Below are 15,100 nucleotides of genomic sequence, written 5' to 3'. Positions count from 1 at the left end.
GCCTCGTTGATGCGTTGTTCATTAGTTCACACATAAAGAGCGGCGAGCGCCGTGCACCCGCAGATTTCTTCCCGATCACAGCCCAATCTGTCGGCGAGCTCGTTAACTTCCAAATCGGGCTCAAATCAGGCTTAAAATCCTCTAGTGTGAACTAGGCATTAAGTTAAATATCTGATACAATCCCATGGTCAAAATACAATCACATTACTTCCAAACAACTAGCCCTTGACAATCTCAGACCCAATAAACCCAACAAAGTGCTCCTTCACCTGTAAAATAAGTTGTTAGCGCTAAAAAAGGTGGACGCTCCGTTTGAAAAAAAAGCTGTGTTTTGTGTGAGTCTTCTTTGCTTGCGGATCGATAGTCATCTGTGGGCCGTAATGAGGCCTCCTGCCCAATGGAGCCGCTCTATTAGCGGCATGAATAAGTTATCGACGGATGTACCGGGAGAAAGGCTAAAACAGACACTGCTGCAGCTTTTCTTCCTAGTCTTTAAACATTGCCTGTTATGGATGAGGCTGAACACAAACGTGACTTCCGCGTGTCATCACCTCTCAGCTGCAGCCTCGGGCCGTCGTGGGAGCTAAATATAGATTAAAACACGCAGTGGAAAAAAAAAAAGGAGGTGAGATATGACAAGTCGTAGTGCTGCAACCTTGTCGATTTATGCAGCTGATATAAAAAAAAAAAACCCACTTCAAACGGACTGCTGGATGCAAATGGCGCATCTGCAATGTTCCAGTCTCCTGCAGTCTCTGGGATTCCTGCAGCTTTTCTTCAAGGCTTTTTTTAATGCCCCATATCAACTTTACATGAAGGCTGGAAGTTGTCTGGAACTTTTACATGCAGTTTTTGAAAATGGCTTAGTGACGATGACACATTCTGCAGCAACTTTTTAATCTCTTGTGGTTGCAACTTGCACACTATATGAAAGTGACTTTGTTGTTTGTGACTAACAAAGATTTAATCACTCTCAAACCAAAAGAAAAAAAAATGACAGCATTATTTTGATTACTTGGTGGCTGCAACTGTATGATTGCAGTTCTCACACTTGACAACAGTGAATTCATTGTTTTGATTTTTACATTCTCAAATAAATAATAAAAACAAATATGTTAAAGTTACGTTAAGATAATCATTTCACAATTTTACGGATTTAGTGATCTTCATTCTTATGTTTAATAAAACTATTTATTAGTTACAAAAACAATGAAGTTTCGAAATAAAAAAAAACGTTAAATATGAACAATAACTAACATTTTGTGGTCGACTGACAATCGTTACTTTAAGAATAAACCATTTTTAGGAAATGCTTTTTCTACATTAAATGATCGCAACTACTGGAAAAGATCTGACATTCCCAAAAATAAATAAATAAATAAATAAATAAAAATAAAAAATAAAACGTTAACTTTAAAACTGTCAAAATTCTGTAATTTTTACACAAAGTATTATTATTCATACAAATCGTGTAACAAAAAAGTGAAACACAAATAATGCAACTATAACATTGTGGTCGATCGAAAATCATTACTTTAAGATTGGACCATTTTTGGATCATTTTGTATGCAAATGGCATTTCTTATGCTAGATGATTGCAACTGACGGCAAAGATCAACGACATTCCCAAATTTAAAAAAAGCAAACGTTAACTTTAAAACTATGCTACAAAGTTTTGTAATCTTTACACAAATGATTATTATTTACACAAATCATCAAGAATTAATCATTTTGAACCTTTTTGCAGATATTGCAATTGCAATTCTCACACTAGAAAAACGTGGCTTCATTGTTTGTGACAAACGACAATTTTTTTATCACTCTCAAACCAAAAAATTTAAAATAAAAGAGACATAGCTGGTATGTTAAACTATCTGGATTAAAATGTGCAGTGTTAGATTTGGAACAGGCCAAGACTAATCATTTTGTAGTCATTGCGATTGCACTAGACAAATGTGACTTCGCAAAGATTTTTACATTCACAAACAGACATTTAAAGAAATGTAGATAACGCGACAACAACTAGAAAACAATGTAATCAAATTTTAAAGTTATATAAATGGATAATTTCACTGTTTTGAATACATTACGATCTTGCTTTTGCACTTCTTATTTGACAAAACTGCATTTATTAGTTAGTTGGTTAGATAATTAGTAACAACAAAGATGTTTTGATATTTAAAAATAAAAACAAGAAATATGAAGTGTAACTATGTGATGTTGTGTTCGATTGACAATCGATAAAAAACGAGAGTTTTAAAAAAACTATTAAAAAAAAATAAAATAAACGCATATTTTCACGAATGCATTTTTTACATTATCAAGTCGCAACTGATGACAAAGTTCTTCGACATAACCCTTGGTTCGACATCAACCAGGAAAACAAATGTTAACGCTGAAACTGCGAGACATGTACATAACTTTCACACCAATTATAAAGTCAAGATTGATTCACTTTGAACCAATTTGCAGATATTGTGCTAAAGGATTGACAATAAATAACTGCAACTGACACTGAAGATGTCCTTAAACATTAAACATTAAATATTAATAATGAGACGTCAACTACAACTGTGTGTTTAAAGTGGACATGTTTACAATCTTTCTGCAAACACTGCGATCTTAATATTACATTTCTCAGTTTGCCATGCTGGAGGACTTGTACACAGCAGGGACGTAAAACTATACACATACTTTCACACAGAAATTTGTCCCAAATTAAAAAAAAAAAAAAAAACGTTAACTTTAAAACAATGCAACAAACTTATGGGATCTTTACACAGTATTATTATTTACACAAAGTGTAAAAAAAAAACAAAAAAAAATTAATAAAAATTAAAAATACAAATAATGTGACTATAACATTATGTGGTTGATCGACAATCGTTACTTTATAAATGGACCATTGTTGGATCATTTTGTATGTAATTGCATTCATTTACGTTAGATGATCGCAACTGATGGCAAAGATCTTTGACATTCCCATATAAAAAAACGAAAGCGTTAACTTTAAAACTTTGTGAAAATGTATGTAATCTTTACACAAATTATTATTTGCACAAAGTGTGGAAAAAAAAAAAAAACTTAAATACAAATAATGTGACCATAACATTTTGTGGTAAATTGACAATCGATACTTTAAGAATCGACCATTGTTAGATCAATTTGTTTGTAATTGCATTTCTTACGTCAGATGATTGCAAAAACAGTAAATTTTTTTAAAACAAACATTAACTTTTAAACTATGCAACACATTTATGTAACCTTTAAACAAACTATTATTATCAAAAATTGTGTTAAAAAACAACAACAAAAAACTGAAATACGAATAATGTGTTTGAACCAATTTGCAGATATTGTGCTAAAGGAAAGTCTGAAGATGTTCTTAAACAAATATTAATAATGAGACGTCAACTACAGCTGTGTGGTTAAAGTTGACATGTTTACAATCTTTCTGCAAACACTGCGATCTTAATATTACATTTCTCAGTTCGCCATGCTGGAGGACTTGTCCACGGCAGGAAAGTAAAACTATACACGTACATACTTCCACACAGCAATTTTTCAACAAACAAATCGCAATTTAAAGACTTACCATATGCTGTCATGGTGCCTACGTAGGGTCCATCCATCACGCTTTGGTTCTCCTCTGCAAGGGCTTTAATGTATCGCTTGCTAAGGTCCAGTATCTGCATTCGTAGCTGCGCGCTGCTTTCATGCGTCGCCCTCTGCTGGATGGTGAAATGAAGCAGCATCATCCCCCAAATGAAGCCGAAACTCACGAGGAAGAAACCCAACTTTTGGGAAGACAACTTCCACAAGTACACGGAGCCCATGGTGAGACAGTTTGTTGGTGTGAGTGTGTGGAGTGTGTGTCTGGGCAACTCAAGACGAGTTCAGCCTCATTGTGTTTTGAGGGTGTGGTCTCTACGCGCTCTTTTCTTCACTGTAGTCCATTCCTTTTAGCGTGAGATGTCAATCAAACAAGAGACATGCCCACCAGAAGCTCCATTACAGTGAAGACACTAGAAAGAACAAGAAAAAAGTCAGAGTTAGGATACAAGCACTCACCAAATTAATAAACCTAAAATGTCTGATCAAATGAAAACTGTCTAAAAACATAAACTACTTCTCAAATGGTTCTAGCTAATCACACAAACAAAATAACCCTAATAACCACTTAAATGACCCTTACAAGTAAACAGCCTCAAGGACCTAGATATGTGCCAAGTAGCCACCCAACAACTATTAGAAATCACCTAAATGACCCTTGCAACCAACTCAATTGGCCATAACCATATACCATTACTACCCAAAAGTCTCAAATAGCTACACAAACATCCCCTAAGAGACACCCCAAAAAAGGGCCTAGCAACCACCAAAAAGATCCAAGAAATGACCTTCACCTAGCAACCACTCAAATGACACCAAAAACAAAAAAAAAACAAATAACATCCACCCAGGTGACCCTGGTCACAAATTAAATTCCTAACAGCCACCCTAAAAAAACACTCAAGTGACCTTAACTAGAAACCACCTAAAAATTTCCTGGATATGAGCCTGGTAGTAACCACCTTTAAGGTCCTAGATAGGTGCCTTGTTACTGCCCAACAGAGATTAAAAATTACCCAAAGAACCCTCACAACCAACTCAAGTGACCATAACCAATAACCTCCCAAAAGGTCCAAGATATGACATTAGTTACTACGCAAAAGTTTCAAATGGCTACCAAAAAAAGCCAAAGAGATACCACAAAAAAGGGCCAAGCAACCTTTAAAAATATTTAAGAAATGACCCAGAAGACCAAGTTAACACTTGCCTACTGTAGCAACCACTCAAATGACAAAATAAATTAACCAAATAACATTTACCAAACTGACCCTGGTAACTTAAATTCCTTACAACCACCCTAAAAAACAAACATGAACCACTTGATGACCCTGACAACCACTCAAGTGACACTAACTAGTAACCACCCAAAAATGTCTTGGACGTGATCCTTGTAGTAAACACCCTTACGGTCCTTGATTGGTGGCTTGTTACCACCCAGCAGAGATGAAAAATTACCCAAAATTACGCTTGCAGGCAACTTAAGTGAAGTGACCATAACCAATAACCTCAAAAGACATGATAATAGTTACTACACAAGTCTTGAATGACTACCCCAAAAGACCATAAGAGATCCCCAAAAAAGGCCCTGGCAACCTTCAAAACGATCCTTGAAATTACCCAGATAACAAAGCTAGCACTCACCTATTGACCCAGATAACCAAGCTAGCACTCACCTATTGACCCAGATAACCAAGCTGCTCGAATGACAAAAAAAATGTAACCCAATAACATCCACCCAGGTGACACTAATAATAACCTAAATTCCCAACAACCACCCTACTAAAAAAAAAATTTAAAAATTAAAAATTGACCACATGAAGACAACCACTCAAGTGACCCTAACTAGTAACCACCCAATAATGTTCTTGATTTGACCCCCTTGCTAGCAACCATCCAAATGACAAACAAAAAAAGATAAACAACTACAAACTGACCCTGAAAACCACCTAAAAAAAAGGTTCCGACAACCACCCAAACACAATACATGCCATCATCACAAAAAAGCACAACACCCAAGCCAGTGACCCTAGCAACCAAAACCTCAAGTCCAAAAAACTGATTATTGATCTTAAATGACCTTAGCAACCACCCACTCTGTAAAAAAAAAAAAAAACAGCTTAAACCAGCCTAAGCTGGTTGGCCAGCCTGGTTTTAGAGGGGTTTTGGCCACTTCCATTCGGGTTGCCAGCCATTTCCAGGCTGGTCTTAGATGGTCAGGCTGGAAAATGACCTGCTAAAACCAGCTTTACCAGCCTGGTTTAGGCTGGATATAGCTGGTTTTGGCTGGGCTCCCAGCCTGGCTAGGCTGGTCAAGCTGGTTTTAGCTGGTCATCTCCCAGCCTGACCAGCTATGACTGGGCTGGAAATGGCTGGAAACCACCCTGGAAGTGGCCAAAACCCCTCTAAAACCAGCCTGGTTGATCAGCTAAAACCAGCCAACCAACCTAGGCTGGTTTAAGCAGTTTTTTTTTTCAGTAGGGCAGGCAGTTACCCTAACTTGTATGCCACCTAAATGTCTTTAATATGACCCTGGTAACCACTTAAAATGACCCAGAAATCGCTCAATTCACCATGGAACAAACTAATAGTGACCAAATCACTGACATAGCCCTAAAACCACCCAGAACACCCTTGTAATGTTGGTGGTTACTAGGGTGTTTTCGTGGTTTTAGGGATACTTCACGAACAACCGTCCACCAGACACTAGCAACAACACAGATGTTCCTATCAACCATCCACAAGACCCCTAAAATTGCCTAAATGACCCTAGCAACCATTCAGTTGACCCTAGCAAGCATTTAAAAGAAGCATATAAATTTAACGCACATAACTTTAGTGGCTCTGCAGCAAAGCATGCAAATGATCCTGTTCGACCTGTGCTGCAAGGCAACCCCACTACAGCTGTGACATCATAATGGATAACCACAGATCCAGGGTCATAGTACGGTCTCTTGCGTTTCACATTGTTATGGGATTAAACAGAGATCAACGGATGTAACAGACCAATGTGGTGGCACTTCAATGAGACCAAAGGCAAGGATGAAAAATGTTAAAAGCGAACCTGGACTGATATGATTTAGAATGAAAGACAAATAGCTGTTTTACATGAATGCAAACAGAGCTTGTTTGCATTGGGGCAGAGATTTAAATACAGTCAGCGAAAAGGTTTGCCACTAAAATCATATGGGCACAAAGGCTAAATACACACAAACTGTTGACATTCTGATGCGGTTGAAACCTTGATGACCGTTTAATCCTGTGCTTCCAGTTATAGAAACGTTGCCCAATCTCTTCATTGTACTTGGTGAACTTTGATATTTACCATGTTGTTTAATGAACAAAGTTAAAGCAACACACCAATAAAAAGGCGAGGAGTAAAGCAGTTCTTTACAACCCTATCAAATGTGTAACTCTCACACACACACACACCCTTGAGTTAAAGTGACAACAGAAAAGTTACAGCCTGAATAAATAGTTGTTGCAGGTGATATTATAGCAGGAATAAATGTCAGTGTTTCTTTCGATCACAAAACATTTCAGCTTCTACTATTGGACGGCTTTTATGGTTGATATTTTTAAATGCGGACTGGACGGAGAAAAACAAAACGAAGATTGACAGCCAAGCAACATAAAACAGACATCATAAGTTGAAAATAGTGTCATGTAAATGGTATCTAAACAGTTAATCCAATAAAGGCATTCAACAATTTACGATTAGCAATTTAATTAATCTTTTAAAATGAAAACAATAAGAATGAAAGCTATTAAACTATTAACTGTTACTTTGTGCAAAATGTTGAGCTGCGTTTAATTTGTCACTGCATAATAAACAAAATTTAACCTTCGTTTTGGTGAAGATCACAATTCTTTCTTCAGCTTTTTAATTTCAACAGATTTTAAGTAATTAAATCTTAAGTGTTTTAATGCAAATTGTGTTTAATTTAATGCAAACCGCAGTAGCCACTGGCTTGCATGGTTCAGGATCTGTAGAGCTGCGCATCGATGGATTACTCTTCAGTGTTTGAACTCTCAGTAGTGAGTAGTAAAACAAGCTGAACAGAGCTTAACTAAACTGAAGTTAAACACTGAAAACTAACCTACACCATTTCAATTTATTATGCTCTTCTATGTGAAGCTGATTTGACACAATCTACATTGTAAAAAGATTCTAAAGAAATAAAGGTGAATTTAAACGATTAATAGTATAAATCACTCATCTTTATCTGTATTCCACATTTTTTTAACCACATTTTCTATGTTTTAGAAATTAGTAGCATTTAGTAGCATCTTAAAAGTGTGATATTTTCTCAAACCATACAAATTTGTACACCGTAAAAAATAAAAAGTGGAGTATAATTTTACAAATAACTTCAACCACTGAAGCCTGATAAACTTAAAATTTCTTTGCAGCCCGTTGCTTTAAAAAGTGTAATTTAACTCAACTTTTTATTTTTACAGTGGTAACCGCTTACGTGAATAAATCAAAATTCAAAGTCTCCTCAAATGAATTTTTTACTTTCATTTAACAAACTGTTCCAAACATGCAGTCGAATAATTTTTATGAGTAAATTTAACTCAAAATTGAAAATATGTCCACCAGTCAGCGCAATAGCCTAGTGGTTAGCGTGTCGACACAAGGTGCAGTAGCACGTTGAAGCATCCCGCGTTCAAATCCCAGCTTGAGGACATAGGGAAATATATATATGTCCACCTAACTTACATTTTTAATCTGAGTTAAAAATTTGTATGTTGGATTTTTTACAGTGTAAAGACTTTTATGGTTACATACATTTTTGACATTCTACCATCCTAATTCAGTCAAATATATTCAAAAAGTCACTTAAAAAAAATGACCTCAAACATCATTTTCCCTTTGTCTTTATTATCAGATTATGGCAAGAAGATGGTAAGCTAAAACCTTGGCACTGTCAGTGTCAGTGGTGTAGTGGTTAGTTAGTCGACACATGCACTCCGGCGCTCGCAGCGACCTGAGTACGAAATCCGCCTCGTGGTTCTATGCCGATCCTTCCCATCTCTTTGCTCCCCCATGCTTTCCTGTCAATTCTCTTTACTGTCCTATCGAATAAAGGAGAAAACCCCCTAAAAAGTAGTTATATAAAAAATATATATTGCCCAATAAATCGAACAGTTATTGTTAATCGCCAAAAAAAGTATATGCAAGTGACCCGAACTAGTAACCACCCAAACATCTTCTTGATTTGACCCCCTGGTAGCAACCGTTCAAAAGGAAACTAAGAAAATATCACACCTTTTTGTCTTTAACAATAAACATTTGCATAGACGTTTTAGACAATGTTTAGCATCCCAGTTCCATCAAATCTATTTAAAAGTTCAAAATAATAATAATAAATAATAAAATTTGAGGCAAATTTGTCTGTCAAATAAAGTGATATTTGAGGTCACTTTTTGTCTTCATTATCAGTTTATGGCAAGAAGATTTTAAACTAAAAACCAAGGTCCTCGGTTAATCTCAAAATTAGGGCTGATCTGTCGGCACCAGTGGTGTAGTGGTTAGTGCGTCCACACATGCACTCCGGTGCTCGCAGCAACCCAGGTTCGATACCGCCTCGCAGCCCTATGCTGATCCTTATCCCTCTCTTTGCTCCCCCATGATTGGTTATTCAGTAACAAATCAGAGCATGAGATTGAGAGTGACGTAGCAAGCTTTTCATTGTAAAAATTTTTTAATTACAAAAAAAAAAAAAAAAAAACTTTAAAAAATATAAATTTTATAGCAAACATATCTGAAATTGTACCAAGACCAAGATGGCGAAGAATACCACGACAAAGAAGATGACAATGAAGACGATGTACCTTGCTGTTGCTTATATTTAAAAAATATATTGCCCAATATATCAAACAGTTATTGTTAATCGGCAAAAAAAGTATATGCAAATGACCCGAAATAGTAACCACCCAAACATCTCCTTGATTTGACCCCCGGTAGCAACCGTTCAAAAAGGACACAAAAAAAGATAAAAAGGTGTGATATTTTCTTAAGCAATAAACATTTGCATAGACGTTTTATAGACATTTAAAAATGTTTAGCATCCCAGTTCCATCAAATCTATTTAAAAAGTTCAAAATAACAATAATAATAAACAATAATATTTGAGGTAAATTTGTCTGTCAAATAAAGTGATATTTGAGGTCACTTTTTTCGTCTTTATTAGCAGATTATTGCAAGAAGATCAAGTAAAACCTTAGTCCTTAGCTAAGCTCATAAAACCAGGACTGTTCTGTCAGCTCCTGTGGTGTAGTGGTGTAGTGCGTCAACACATGCACTCGAAGCGACCCGAGTTCAATTCCACCTCGCGTTCCTATGCCGATCCCACCCCTCTCTTTCCTCCCCCATGCTTTCCTGTCAATTCTCTTTACTGTCTTATCAAATAAAAGGTGAAAAATCCCTAAAAAAATAATAATTATATAAATAAAAAAATTGCCCAAATGTATCGAACAGATATTATTATTGCCATAAAAGTATATGCAATAACGATAATAACAGAAAGGTGCGATGAATTTAATATATATTTATCTAGCAATCATTTGTGTTGAATGCATAGGGTGTTTAACTAAATTTGACCAATCACATTGGGTCCTACAATCGTTATAGCCACCTTTAAAATGTTTGAACCTTGACAGAATATTTTTGGTTAGATTTATTTACCAAACAGAGGTTAAAAAAATGACCAAAATCACCCAACCAACCAACTCAAGTGACCATAGCTAATAACCTCAAAGATATTAGTTACTACACAAAAGTTTCAAATGATTTCCCAAAATACCCCAAGAGTCACCCAAAAAAGGTCCTGGCAACTATCAAAGAGATCCTAGAAATGACCCAGGTAACCAAACTGTCACTCACCTAATGACCCAGATAAACAAGCTACCATTCAGTTGGTTAGTGTCGCCTCTTATGGGTTTAACGTTGGGGGTCAGTGGCCTGATTCAGTATGTAAAAGCTCAGAGAGAGCAGAAGAAAAGCGCTCTGATTGGTTATTCAGTAACAAATCAGAGCATGAGATTAAAAGTGACGTACCAAGCTTTTTACTGTAAAAAATTTGTTAATTACAAAAAGGATCTTAAAAAAAAAATATAAATTTATAATAGCAAACATCTCTGAAATTGTCCAAGATGACCAAGATGATGGCGAAGAATACCACGACAAAGAAGATGACAATAAAGACGATGTACCTTGCTGTTGCTTATTGGACGACACTTGCTTTGCCTTACCTAACCTCGTTGATCGGGGTTATCACCTCCCAGTAGCTCAAGCGTAGGTGACTCACCTCTCACGCCAGGGACCCGGGTTCGATCCCCGACTCTGACAGCGAAGAAGACCAAGCAGATGACCACGAAGATGAAGACCTAGCAGATGACCAAGATGAAGACAAAGACGATGAAGACCATAACATCAATGAAGATGGCAACCAAGCAGAAGACAAAAACCAAGATGACGTCCAAGACGAAGATGTCAACGCCAACCATAAGGACGAAGACCAAGATGACGTTCAAGATAAAGAAGATGGCGACAACAACCATAAGCACTAAGCAGCCGCCGACGACCATAAGAACGAAGACCAAGATAGTGAAGAAGACCATAAAGAGACCAACATGAGGTTGACGACGAAGACTAGAACCAAGATGACATTCAAGACGAAGATGACGATGACCATAAGAACGAAGAAGATGACGACAACGACGACCAAAAGGACAAAAATGAAAACCATAAAGACCAAGATGATCACAAAGACTAGAAGATGAAGATGAAGAAGATGACGACGACAAAAAAGACCAAGACGAAGAAACTGACTACTACGACCATAAGGACAAAGACCAAGAAGAAGATGACGACGACCATAAGGACGAAGAAGATGACAACGACCATAAGGACGAAGAAGATGACAACGTCGACCATAAAGATGAAGACCATAAAGACCAAGAAGATGAAGACTACAACTAATATGATGTCAAAGACGAAGAAGCTGACAACGATGACAACCATAAGGCTGAAGAATATGATGATGAAGACTAGAAACCAGATGACGTTCAAGTTGAAGAAAACGACAATCATAAGGACAAAGAAAAACAAAATGACGTCCAAGACGAAGAAGCTGACGACCCCAATGACGAAGACCAAGATGACATTCAAGACAAAGAAGATGACCCATAAAGACCAAGAAGATGAAGACTAGACTAGACTAGAACGAAGATTAAAAAAAGCTGACAACCACGACCATAATGACGAAGAGCAAGATGATGTTCAAGACAAAGAATGATGACGATGACCCATAAAGACCAAGAAAAAGATGACTATGAAGACTAGAACCAAGATGACGTTCAAGATGAAGACGACGACCATAAGGATGAAGAAGATGATGACAACGACCATAAGGACAAAGATGAAAACCATAAAGACCAAGAAGATGACCACGAAGACTAGAACCAAGATGATTCAAGTTGAAGACGACAATAAGGACAAAGAAGACCAAGACTAAGACAAAAACCCGGACAAAGAAGACCAACATGATGAAAAAGATTACAACAATAAAGGACAAAGATGATGGCGAAGAATACCAAGACACAGAGTTGATGATGATGAAGACAAAAACCATGACCAAGAAGATGACAACGAAAACGAAGACCAAGATGACGTCCTAGATGATGACAAAGATGACCATTACCATAAGAAGAAGACAAAGACCAAGATGATGTCGAAGAATACCAATATGACGACAATAAGACATTTTGAGAACGAGAATGCTCAGAATAGTTATCGAATTCTGGTAGCTCCAATGTTAAGAACTGTTGGAAAGTTTGCACCCCACACACACAATCTTCATTCTAAAGCCAGAAGAACTTAAAAATCAATTATTCACAAGCAAGCGTGAGTGTCTAATGAAAGACAAAAAGGAAAATGGCTGTTTTTGATCATAATGCACTCATAAAATCCATTAAAAAGAGAAAGACTTTGAAGTTTATCTTTCAATGCTAGAAAGGACTGTATAGCAGAGAAACCTCTTTAACAAGTATTCACACAGATATGCGCAGGTTTATGTTCATTCTTTGCCAAAATAAACAAGTTTGACGCACCCAAAACGTACCACACACAAGCTACAAAATATCAGTTAATAAATACAGTCTTCAATATGCATCACACACATGCATACACAGAAAACATAAAAACCTGCCCTGTACAGCTGACACATGTAGTGGTAAACCAGAATCCTTTCACATTTAGCACACAGCAACAAAGAGCTAAAAAAGAATTGCCACAGGACCACAAAGAAAACAGGTCAAGACCTATTTTTCCATTAGGTTAAGAATACCAGATACTGGCATTTAGCAGGGGTATATCTACAACCCCTGGGGTCAAAACACACACTCAACACACAAAATAGCCCACTCATGTATCATAACTCATAGTTATCGAACAAAGACTATAGTGTTTCAGAAATATGATACGATACATCGTTTTCGGCGAAAATGATCAATAAGAAAGGTACACACCCGTTTTTCAGTATTAAGAGTGGCTAGAACAATAGTTACAATAGTCTTGCATAGTACGTTTTACAAAATAGCGAACAAGAAAAAAAGTTTATTTAAAAACAAAAAAAAAAAAACTTGCGTGTTATTTTGAACCTAATCGCATGTTCAAGAACACTAAAAAGTAATTATTTTCAAAAAAACTGTTGCAAATAACTTATATGGGCTCAATTTAAACAAATTAAATTTCAACTAAATTTGTTTGTTTAAATTTTACCCAAATAAATTGCTTGTAACCACTTACCTTAAAAAAAAAAAAAAAAATTGTAAACCCAATTAATCTTTTTGTCAGTGTATTACAATAATGTTAACAAAAATTTAAAGAGGATGAGTTTAATGGTTAAAAACTAATTTAGGGTGATTTTTTAATTATGACTTGCTAAAACTGCAAAATAATCATTTACTTTTTAGAACAGGTGAACCAATATGAGTTGCGTTTAATTTAAAGTGCAAAATAAGACAAAAATAAAAGTTTTTTTTTGTTCTATATCTACCGACTTTTCCCTATATACCATCTACCGACTTTACCCCATCTACCGACTTTACCCCATCTACCGACTTTACCCCATCTACCATCTACCAACTTTATCCCATCTACCGACTTTTCCCCATCTACAGACCTTTTTTTCCCCATCTACCATCTACTGACTTTCCCCCCCCCCCATCTACCGACTTTTCCCCCTCTACCATCTACTGACTTTTCCACCTACTTTTTTAATCTACCATCTATCAACTTTTCCCTTTCTACGATCTACTGACTTTTCTTATCCAACTGACTTTTGTCTACTGACTTTCCTTAATCTACCAACCTTTCCTATCTACCACCTACCGACTTTCTTTATCTACTGACTTTCCTCTTATCTACCGACTTTTATTGAATCTACCGACTTTTTTCATCTAACGACTTACTCCTTATCTACCAGCTACTGACTTTTCCCCTATAAGCTAGTTTGCTATTCTCCCTGAATGAATGAATGAATGTTTTAAAGGAAAAAAAGTGTAAATTTAAATGTAAAAGTTTAAAAATAAACATGTCATAAAAATCAGACTTCAGATTTTGTTTGACATGTCATCTTTTGACAAAAACATAAAAAATAAAAGTTGCTACCCAACATTTTCTCAGATGCAGCAATCTTTTATTTCAAGTTCACACCAGAAATAGACTGATATGATCAATTTTATCCTAATTATTTTCAAGCCATATCACCGAACCCTGAATCACGCGTGCATATCAACATGGTAACATCCTTTATTTGCAAAATAAACACCCTGGACGCACCCAAAACCTCCCACACCCACACACACAGACTCAGCAAAAAAAATCAATTGTTAATAAACCCATACTTCATACGAATCACACCCTCACAGAGAAAACATAAAAAACCTGCTCACACAACAAATAAAAGGCTGAGTTCCACACAATCGATTTGTGTTGAGACAACATGAAGGAATCGAGTTACCTTAATCATTTTTACAAATTTAAGTGGATTGAACATAAAAACGATTAAGTTGTCCCAAGGAAATCTCAACAAAGGTGTTGCTTCAGCTCATTGTAAAAAAGTAGTTTGAACAAACAGCTAATTTTTTGGAGTGTAGTAAAAATGCTGGGGTCCAAACAAATCATGTGGTCTCAACACAAATCAACTAAATTAAATAAATCTTTTTTTCCTTTTTTTTTTTTTTTTACAAATGCAAGTGTATTGAACATAAAACTTGTCCCAAACAAGTGGTCCCAAAAACTCAAGAATTGAGACATTTCAGCTGTCGTTTCAGAACAAACAACAAACGTCATGTTTCGAGTGCAGTATGGTTGACGTTTGTAATGGAAAACCAGAACATTTTCATAGTAAACAGCAACAAAGAGCAAAACAAAAACAGTCACAGGATCACAAAGAAAACAGGTCATGACCCATTTTTTCTT

The 15,100-nt window shown here is 36.2% G+C and overlaps 1 protein-coding gene across 1 annotated transcript in view; it reads right to left on the bottom strand.

Annotated features, from left to right (window-relative positions):
- mgat5 (alpha-1,6-mannosylglycoprotein 6-beta-N-acetylglucosaminyltransferase) overlaps nt 1–15,100 on the bottom strand; it is a 118,909-nt gene that overhangs the window by 92,205 nt on the left and 11,604 nt on the right. The window contains 1 exon segment of the mRNA NM_001045311.1: nt 3,596–4,025. Within this exon segment, the coding sequence (NP_001038776.1) occupies nt 3,596–3,836 (241 nt within the window). The 5' untranslated portion in view covers nt 3,837–4,025.

Source organism: Danio rerio, chromosome 22, assembly GCF_049306965.1.
Source record: "Danio rerio strain Tuebingen ecotype United States chromosome 22, GRCz12tu, whole genome shotgun sequence".
Lineage (NCBI taxonomy): Eukaryota > Metazoa > Chordata > Actinopteri > Cypriniformes > Danionidae > Danio > Danio rerio.
Note: the sequence above shows the minus strand (reverse complement) of the source record. Positions and strands in the feature narration are given on the sequence as shown.